Here is a 9,966-nt window from a genome sequence, read left to right as displayed (position 1 = left end):
ATCTGTAGCAAAAAGGGTCAGACTAGGGTCTGCCCAGCTTGCATTATGAGGCTGGGATGAAGGTGGGGGCAGAGAGGGGCTGAGGGGATGGTCCCTGGGAGCCCAGGTGCCCCAGGGTCAGAACCATCACCTCCGAGGCTGGGGCTTTGCTGCTACTTCCCTGGTTTCTTGCCCCAACCCCCCTGGGGCAGGAGCAGGGATGTGGCCCTGGGCCCTCCCTCCTTTCTGCTGATGGCGCCACAAGGAAGGGGACTGGTTTTGGTTTCAAGAGCAACTGAATGACATCACTCAGCCAGTTAGGAAAATGCCAGCCCTGCCACAGGGCCTGCCCCATGCTCAGTAAGTGTTCAGTGGTGGGAGGTCAGCACGGTCAGTCCGTCCAGGCCCAGCCTGCTCATCTTGGAAATGCGGGTGGCCTTTGGCCAGTCCCCAGTCCTCTCGGGCCTTGATTTCCTCTGGATGGGTGGGAGGCACTGGGGAAGCAGGACACAGCCCTGAACTGCAGGCAGCTGGAAGGTCCCCTCCCATCCTGTCCCCTAGGCTGTCTCGGAGCCTTGTTCCAGAGCAGGCTGGTTCAATCTGAGGGTCCAAGGGGTGACTTCAAGCAAGCTGAGAGCTTCCCAGTAAGCCCTGGCATAGCCCAGATACCGGGAAACCCGCTGGTGAGCTTCAGAAAGCCAGGCCTTCTCAGGATTTGTGCTTCTTGTCTGTGAAGAAGAGCCTCCGGAGCTTGTCAGGCTGCAAGGAGGGAGAAGATGCTAGAGCCTGGGTCCCTGGACAGGGAGGGGAGAGCCAGGCTCAGGGCATCCCTCGGCAGCGACTGGGGGCTTGGTCTCAAGGCCGGAGAAAGGCCGGGTTGGAATAGTGATAGTTGCTCCACCGCCCCTCGCAGTGCCAGAAATTCCACTCCAGCCCTTTGGTTTGGATGAAGGATTCACACTCTCTGGCTAAGGAGGCTAGGGGAAAGTGGAGAAGAAAGGCCAAGTCCCCCCTTCCCTCACTGGGTCCCCTGGGGTCCCCAATCCCAGCGCTGTCTGCCCCAGCCACGCCCTAGGTAGAATGGGGGTGGGGTTGTACATGGTGCCACCAGGGACCGGAAGGACTTTGCAGCTAGAGGAAGAGCAGTCATGGGATGTGGCTTCTGTGGTTCTTAGAAGGGCTGTCTGCAGGCAGGATCTGTGGTCCCGGGCGTCAGGACCTCAGAGGCAGCCTTGCACCAGGTGAGCTCCCTGTCCTGGGGTGCTTGGGCACAGCCCTGCCCTGGGGGAGGAGATGGCAGAGCTTCTGGTGAAGGCCTTTCAGCTGGGAGCTCGGGGTTTTGCTGTTCAAGCGGAAGAGGAGGTCTGCACGTGCCCAAGGTCTGAGGCTGTGCCCTCGGGGAGTGGGCTCTCCCAGCTCATCGGCTCCAGGTGTAGGCAAATACGCTGGGGCTGAGGGCCAGGAGGGTTCCTCTGCCTCCCTGGGAATCCTGACCACCTCCCTCTGCCCTCCTGATCCCTGCTTCCCCTTTTCTCCTTTCTTATCAGAAATCCCCAGGAATAACAGCTGCTCACTGACAGCCATCTCTGGGCTGTGTCCTGAGCACATAAGGATGTCTAGCTTCACCTCCTGGGCAGCCGCCCCTGGACACAGCCATAGGACCAGCCCATTTTACAGATGAGGAAATGGAGATCCTGGGTAGATGCTAAATAAGAATACAGGATGCCCGGTTAAATTTGAACTTCAGATAAATGAGGAATAATTGCACTATTGGGGACATAGTTATGCTTAAAAAAATTACTCATTGTTTATCTGAAATTCAAATTAACTGGGCGTCTTGTATTTTATCTTGCTAAATCTGGCAATCTTAGTTGCGGGGGAAGCTATCTTGCCCAAAGCCACGTGGCTAGGGAGTGGCTGAGCCATGAAAAGGGCCAAGGCAAGTCAGACCTGGAGCCAGGGCCCTTGTCCACCTCTCTGAGGCTCTGAGACGCTTGCAGTGGCCAAGAGGGAGGGACAGGAGTCCTAGTCTGCCACAGAGAAAGACATCAGAAGGGCCTGGAAGCCTCCATCTTACATCCAAAACTAACATCTGCCTCTCCCACCGTCTCTAAGCAGAAGTTAGGGCTGGAAAGTTCTGGGCAGTGGCAGTGACCTGACCTGCCCATGCCTGAGGGCCACAGGTCCCTCCTACCACCCCACCCACGGAGCCCACCTTATGTGTCCGTCCAGTCTCCTTGCTCCTGGCTGCCGGGATTTGTTCATAGGTGTTCCTGGGCTCTGGGAGCTCCGGGGCCCCCAATATCCTCTCATAGCCACAGTCTGTGGACCCTGAAAGCTTGCTATATGTGGGACTTGCTCCAGGATAGGGGGGCCTGGCTGGGCCACCCCAGCAGACTGTGATCTGCTCGTAGGTACTGCTGCCTTCTTGGTCTGGCACATCCCTGGCCTCTGGGAGGCCTTCTGCCCGGATGAGCTCATAGATGTCTGCAGAACGGCTCAGTTTTGGAGACCCCTGACTCCAGGTAGCAGCTGAGGATCCTAGGGCCTCAGAACTGGGGGGCAGGAGAAGGCCCCAAGAAGTGGGAGACACTCTAGGGCCCTGGTCTGGGCTCACCCCAGAGAGGGCAGGTCCCGGGCCATCAGGCTTGTTCTGGCTTCCATCTGAGAGTCTCCTCAGTGCCTCCTTGCCTGCGGAGCAGGCCTGGCTGCTGGCTGGAACTGGTCCCTGCCTGCCAGACACATCTGTGCCCCGGCCTAGCCGTGCCTGGTTCGTCTTTCTCAGGTCTGCGTAGATGATGTTGGGGCCTCCAAAAGACTCGTCCAGAAGGGAAGCACTCCTCTCCGGGAGGGGAGGCACCTTGATGGGGGCCTGGAAAGAGAGCGACAGAACCTCTTAGAGGTTACCCTGTCACTAAGTTGCCTTCTGGTAAACTGCAGGTCTCTCAGAGAAGCTGAGGCCCCTTGTCTTGGGCTCAGTTTACCTGACTGTTACATGCAGGGGTTGGTTGACATTCGGGGTCCCTGCCAGCTTCACGCTCTAGGACTCTGAGTATGGTCCTTATGTTGGCATTCAAGGCCAGGGGTCACGAAATCTACCTCCCACCCAAGATCATCATGCCCTGTTCCTCTCCCCTCCAGAGTGGTGGTCCCTCAGAGCCCCCTGAGCCCACCCACTCACTGCTCCCTTTCCCTTCAGAATGGTCCACCCCCAAGTCCATCAACTGTGTATTTATTCAACAGATATTTAGTAAGCACTGTGTAGACACCGTCCTAGGTGCCAAGGGCTCAATGATGAGCAAGCCCACCTCTTGGGAGTTACATTCTAATCTGGAGATGGGCAACATACTGCTCTGTTTTTTTAATGTGGTGGATGTAATATACGATACAATAATATATCACAAGATAATATACTGTCAGCTCATGATCAGTACTATGAAGAAGAACAAAGCAGAGTAATGGGATAGGGAGAATGGCTGGTAGGGGAGGGGATATTGTCTATAGTTTAGGTGGGCCTCCCTGAGGAAATGACATTTAAGCAGAGAATGGAATGCAGTGAGAGTAGAAGCCATGCAGATGTCTGGTGGGAAGAGCATTCCAGGCAGTGGGTACAGCAAGAGCAAGGGCCCTGAGGTGGGAATGAGGTTGATGTGTTCAAGGGAGATCCAAAGGCCAATGAGGTTAGAGAAAGGTGAAGAAAGGGGACAGGTAGCAGGGCACCTCGTGAGGCTCTTGTGGACCCTGGTGAAGATTTCAGATTTTATTTTAAACATGAGGAGAAGCCCTCACTGTGATCTGATATATATTAAGAAAAATCTCCGTGAGTCCCTCCTGTGAGTTGCTGTGGAGGAAAATAAAGTATTGACTCACAGGCATCCCACTCTACAGTTTACAAAGGGATTTTTCTGACATTTCATATCCATTCCCTCATTCAAGCCTCACAGGAACCTCAAGATTGGTAAACTGAGGCTCAGAGAGGTTATGTGACTTGTCCAAAGTCAGCTAGAAAGGCCAAGCCAAGGTTTGAACCAAATCCACCGGCCAGAGGCAGGCCACAGCATGGGTGAACCACTGGGTAATTCCAAGCTGGGCCGCTCCTCTCTTGGCCTGGCACTCACCCTCCGCAGCCTGAGGGGCTGGCCAGTGTGGCCTCTCCGGGCCTGACGGTGGACGTGGCACCCACATTCCTGGTCTAGCAACCTTCACTCTGGGTAGCCCAGAATCCTCCTCACCTCCATGCTTTCTTCCTTGGAGAGGTTCCAGGGAGTTGCGTCCAGGCTCTTCTTTTTGTAGAGGAAGGAGACCTGGGGCTTTGGAGAGGGGCAGGGGCTGGCAGCCTTGTCTGGGACCACCGTGGGGGACACTGCAGCAGGCGGGTTTTCCAGGCCCGGATTGGTCTGATGGAGGCCCAGGGTGATGGCGTCATATAGATCACTGTCCTCTAGCTGGAGGCGGTGGGGACACAGCAGGTGTGTGGTCATACACCCCTGGCCAGCCTCTGGCCTCCTGCCAGAGACTGCTGGCCAGAGACTGAAACATTCCCACCAGGTCCCTGACCTCAGGTAGAACGCTTCCTCCATCTCCCCTTCTCAAATAGGGACCATGACCCTGCACTGAGTGCCCCTGGGTGGCAGGAAATAGGGAAGGCAAGGAAAGGCATGTGGTCGAGTGGGGGACACCCCTGGCCTGGGCACCCTGCCCCACCCCCCGCCCCCCGGGGAAGAGAGGTACCTACCCGGGGGCAGGCAGCAGCCAGGGTCTCCCCGAAGGGCTCAAACTGCACCTCCTGGTAATGGCGCACGAGCTCGGCCAGGGTGCCGTGGCTCTGGGTGTCCCCTGAGACGAGGTAGCGCCGGTTTCGGAGCTGGTTGATAACAAAATGCCGGCAGCGGTCACTGCCCCTGCAACACAAGCACTTGTGGCCTGGGGCTGCTGACAACCGGCAGCCCTGCCTTGGCCCAGGGCCGGAGCTGACCTGGGGCCATGCTGCCCACTTGGGCCTTGACGTGTTCCTCTGTAAAGTGGAACTTGACATCCAGCAAACCCAGCCTTGCAGGTGATAGGGAGCGGTTTTTCTACACCCCCCACCCCCGCACGTCAGTCAGGGAGGAAAGGGCCAGGGCCGGGGTAAGGGGGAGTGAGGCACTCAGCTTGGAGCGTGGATGCAAATTTAAAGGGATGCCACAAAACTCAGTAATCAAGATAACTAATAATGCAATATTTTAGAAAGTCAGAATTAATACCAAAATATCCATGATGAGCAAAATATCTAAGGCTTAAAGATGAGGACCGAGCCCATACTTGCACAACTCAGCCTTACTCATCTCACCCAAATCCCGGCCAGGCCGAAAAGATGGAGTTCCAGGTCCCATCTCCACTCCAGCCTGTAAAGTTCCACCCTCTTCATTTTCCTTTTTTATGGAAGAGTAACGTAAACACAGTGAAGTGCACACGTCCTAAGTGTGCAGCTCGATGAATTTCCACATATGAACATTCCCATGTAACCACCGCCTAGAGCAGAACAAAACATTTTCCGGCTCCCCAGAAGACTCCCTCGTGGCCCCTTCCAGTCAAACGTAGCCACCACTCTGACCCCTATCACCATAGATCAGTTTTGCTTGTTATGGAATTTCACCTAAATGGAATCATACAGTATTTCTTTTTTGTGTCTGGCTTCTTTCACGCAACATTATATCTTTGAGATTGATTGATGTCCATGTAGAATTAGCTTCTTTTTTCCCCCCATTGATAGGTAGTATTCCATTTAATTAAAAAATCCACAATTTATCCATTCTGCTGATGGACATTTAGATTATTTCCACATCTGGGCAATTATAAATAAAGCTGCTCTGAACATTCTTGTACATGGCTTTTGCTGAATATATGTATTCATTGCTATTGAGAATATCCCAGGAAGGAGAATTGGGTGAGGGATACATGTATGTTTAGCTTTAGTAGATTATGCCGAATTGTTTTCTAAAATCATTGCCAAGTATGAGAGTTACAGTTGCTCTGCATCTTCACCAGCTATTAGGTAGCCTCTGTCTTACCACTGTAGCCAGTCATTGTGGTTTTAGTTTCTATTTCCCTGATTGCTAAAGCTGCTGAACACCAGTACGCTCACTGTCCTTTTGGACCCTCTTTTAGGAAGTGCCTTTATTTTGCCCGTGTCATCTTTGTCTTATTGATTTGCAGGAGTTCTTCATATAGTCTGGATATGAGTCTTTTATTAGGTGTATGTATTACAATACAAAACCTCTCCAGCACTGTGGCTTGTCCTTTTATTCACTGAATGGTATCTTCAGATTAACAAAAGTTCTTAATTTTAAAGAAATCCAATTTGTTAACCTTCTCTTTTATGGTCAGTACTCTTGTGTCTCGTTTAAGAAATCTTTGCCTGTCTCAAAGTCATGAAAAATATTTCCTATGTTTTCTTTTCCTATGTTTTCTTTTGCTTTTCTCACTTGGGTCTGTGAACCATCTAGAATTAATTTCTGTGTATGGTGTGAGGTGGGGGTCATTTTTTTCCATTTGGATATCCAATTGCTCCTGTACCACATATTGAAAAAACCAGCCTCCCCATACTCCTCCCCCCGGCCCGCCCCTACATCCCCCCTGCTGAATTGCAGTGGCGCCTCTGTTGCAAATCAGGTAACCAAATGTGGGGGACTGTTTCTGGATTCCACTGGGCTATTTGTATATCTTTGTGCAGCCCCACTTTGATCTCTTTAATAAGCTGGCACTCCACCCTAAGATCATGTTTGAAAAAAAAAAAGCCCTGATGCTGAAAAGACATTTGAAAACTGCTGAGTTTGTATATTTCAAAGTGCTGAGGACCATACCTGGCACATAGAATAACAATAACTATTTTAATAATGACTAACATTTATTTATTTACTATGTTCCAGACACTGTACCAAGCACTTTTAAAGGTATAAACTCATCAAACCCATTCAACAATCCTATGCAATATTCCCATTTTACAGATGAGGACATGTAGGTGCGGAGAGGCAAAGTGACTTGCTCAAGATCAGGATTTGAACTGGGGCAATCTGAACAGATGATAATTTTGAATCTGAATCTGAGGCCTTTGAGATTTGCCCTGGAGCCCCAGCCTCCCTCCCTCCCTAACTAGGGGTGGGGGAGGGAACTTCTTCCTTTTTCTGCCTTTCCCCACCCAACCTACCCTTGGGACAGGCTCTGACATCACCACCTCTGACTTCATCCTGGCCATCTTGTCTCCTCTTCTCCATGCCCACTGCCTTACCCTAGCCCAAGCTTCCTCATCTAGCCCAGACCTCACCCCTCAGTGGTCCCCACTGCCCCCATACCTCCAGCACCTGTCTTGAGTCCTCCTTCCATAGGCTGCCTGAAGTATCCTTGCAAAACTTAAGTCTGACCAGGTGACCCTTCATTGTCTACAGACATAGCCAGGCATCCAAGGCCGTCCTGAGCTGCCCTCGGCCTTCCTCTCCAGGCATTGTTCCACTGGAACCATGTGTCCTTCTGCACGCGGCAACTTGTGGCTCCCAACACCTTAGTCTTCCCTGTCTCTGTTCTTTTGCATATGCAGTTCAATCTATTGGAAATGCCTTCCTAAACCCCAATCACACCTCCTTTTCTGCCCATCAAGTTGCTGTTCTTCCTTCTATCCTGTGCTCAAAATCCACCTCTGTGAAGCCTTCCCCAGCCTCCCATCAGGAGGAGGTTCTCCCCTGGCCCCCACCAACTCACCCCCTTGAAGGTGGGTGCTTCATCCTAGTATATGGCCGGTGCTGCTCAGAAAATGTCTGATGGACATGGACGGATGACTGAGGGAGTGAAGGAGTCAGGGCCCAGGGAAAGCCCAGCAGTGTGGGCTGGTGGAGATTCCAAGCTTATCTGCAAGGCTGGCTTGTGGAGCCAGAGCCTGCCTGCCCTTTGCAGAGGGCTTCCTTTCTTACCTGTAGGACAAGATGTAGCCGGTGGCCTGGTCGCTGAGGCGGATGAGGAAGGAGCCAAGAGCTTTGTCCCTGAGCAGCTGCTCTGTCTGCCTGGGCAGAGGACATGCCATTAGCTGGGGCTGGGTCCCCACAGCAGCAGGAGCAGCCTGACTTAGACCAGCCTCAGAGTCCCTGCCAGCCATGCCCCAGACCCAGTGCACAGATCTCCAACCCTTTATAGAGAACTCCCTCAGACTTTCGGCTGGTTCTGTGGTCGGTCTGGGTTCAGTCAAGCAAACTCAAGACTCAGTCTGGGGCTGGCTGGGTTGGAATCCTGAGGTCACATACACACACCCCCCGCCCCCACTACTGCCTCACCAGCAGGCACAATAGCCACTGCCCCTCTCCACCTGAATGTCCCTGCAGGAAGAAGGAATCCATATAGCTGGAGATTTTTAGGTTTGTGGGATCCTTGCCTCAGGACTGCTGTGTACAGTTGTGCAGGATGTGTACTACACAGTAGTTTCTGCAGGGAGAAGGCGTTGGTATGTCTGGAGCCTGACCACGATGGCAACTCATAGGTTCTCATCCCCCTCACTTGCATGTCCCCTTCAGCCTCAGGCAGCTACGAATAGCTCTAAATGATGCCAAGGATTTTGGAGGCATGGTGGAAATTCCAGCTGTCTTCTGGTTTGGCAGTACATAGACCAGATATTTCCTCACCCACTTATTCACCAAATACTTGCTGAGTGCCTGCTCTATGCGGGACCAGCTACAAATTTTGCAGGGCTCAGTACTAAATGAAAACCTGGAGCCCCTTACTCAAAAAGTTAGAATTTCAACATGGTGACGGCCGCATGTTCAGCCAAGACTGGGGCCCTTCTGAGCAGAGGGCCCTGTGTTACAGCACACGTCAATGCCCGTGAAGCTGTGCCTGCTTCAATGCCAGGTGCTGGGCCAGGAGGACCTAATGAGTGGTTGCATTTGTCATTCCTTCAGCTAGTGCTTTGGCAGCTTGGAGATCCAGCCCAATCAGAAAGCCAGCCTCCACATCTTGGCCCTTATTACTAGAGTAACTGTATATCCAGGTTCACCTGGGAGAGTCCCCACTTAAAACAGTTCTCCTAGTAAGTCCTCCTACTAACAGTGCTCTGGTTTGGATGATGAATGAAACAGTCCCCCTAGTAATTCATCAGGTTATCCGGAGCTGTTCTGAACGCATCCTGCTCCAGCCTGCCCCTCTCTGTTTCTCTGGCAGCCTGACAGCCCCAGCCATCCCAGCCCTACACTCAGAGCCGGGGCCAGTGCCTTCGCCCACCTTGCCCACAGAAGCGGCTGTCAGAGAACTCGGCATTCTTCAGTCTGTTCCCCCACCCATGGCTTCCTGGGGTCCCTGCCTAGCCCAGGGAAAGGGGCTAGCCCCTCGGCCCTGGGGGGCTAGGGGCCACGCTGGGCACGTGGACAGGGGCAGCCTTACTTGCGGGTGATGAATCCGTGAAACCAGGGGGGCAGGGCTCCATTCTGCAGAATGAGGGGGGCCTGCGTCTCCGTGAACCACCTCAGGGCCAGCTCCTGCAGCTCAGCCAGGGCCTGGCTGTCCCCGGCCCCCTCGGGCCCCCTGACCAGGCTGAGCTGCCTTAGGTGGCCCTCCATTCTGGCGAGCACTGACGTGGAAGCAGAGCCCAGACCACCCGTACGCCTCTATATCTGTGTGCACCCCAGCTCATTTGCCTGAGTCCATGCCCTCTCCAACCACCCACGGCACACAGGAGCCCTATTGTCACCTCTGACAATATGTGGCTGGTTCTCCTCTCTGATGCTCTGAGGCGGGGCACCTTGGCTGTCTGGGGACATTGGGGGAGGGTCACATTAGCAGTCAGAGAGGGGCAGGAGAGGGATCCCTGACTTCCTGGCTAGCAGATGAGCTGCCCCACTGCGTTTGGCCCCTTCGCCCAACCTCCGGTCTTTGTCTCAGTTAAAGACCAGACTCTGGCTAAAGTCCAGGCACTGCCACTGTTAGCAAAGTGGTGAATTTAAATTCTACTTATCCTTCCTTCATGGCGGC

The 9,966-nt window shown here is 53.3% G+C and overlaps 1 protein-coding gene across 1 annotated transcript; it reads right to left on the bottom strand.

Moving 5' to 3' along the window:
- Positions 1-687: 687 nt before the first annotated feature.
- On the bottom strand, positions 688-9,554 carry SH2D7 (SH2 domain containing 7). Its single transcript, XM_061181423.1, has 6 exons — positions 9,379-9,554; positions 7,923-8,012; positions 4,711-4,880; positions 4,212-4,420; positions 2,195-2,851; positions 688-738 (listed from the first exon to the last, which is right to left on the bottom strand). Exons 1-6 carry the CDS (start codon positions 9,552-9,554, stop codon positions 688-690), a joined length of 1,353 nt encoding a protein of 450 aa, XP_061037406.1.
- Between the last annotated feature and the right edge of the window lie 412 nt (positions 9,555-9,966).

This window comes from Eubalaena glacialis, chromosome 2 (genome assembly GCF_028564815.1).
Source record: "Eubalaena glacialis isolate mEubGla1 chromosome 2, mEubGla1.1.hap2.+ XY, whole genome shotgun sequence".
Classification (NCBI taxonomy): Eukaryota; Metazoa; Chordata; class Mammalia; order Artiodactyla; family Balaenidae; genus Eubalaena; species Eubalaena glacialis.
This window is presented reverse-complemented; position numbering and strand designations above follow the sequence as displayed.

Excerpts from the sequence above, each read along its gene's own strand:
- SH2D7 (XM_061181423.1), bottom strand. The coding sequence starts at position 9,554 with ATGGAGGGCCACCTAAGGCAGCTCAGCCTGGTCAGGGGGCCCGAGGGG. Across the intron at positions 8,013-9,378 it reads CACGGATTCATCACCCGCAA|GCAGACAGAGCAGCTGCTCA; the intron begins GTAAGGCTGCCC and ends TCCTCTGCCCAG. Across the intron at positions 4,881-7,922 it reads GGCTACATCTTGTCCTACAG|GGGCAGTGACCGCTGCCGGC; the intron begins GTAAGAAAGGAA and ends CTTGTGTTGCAG.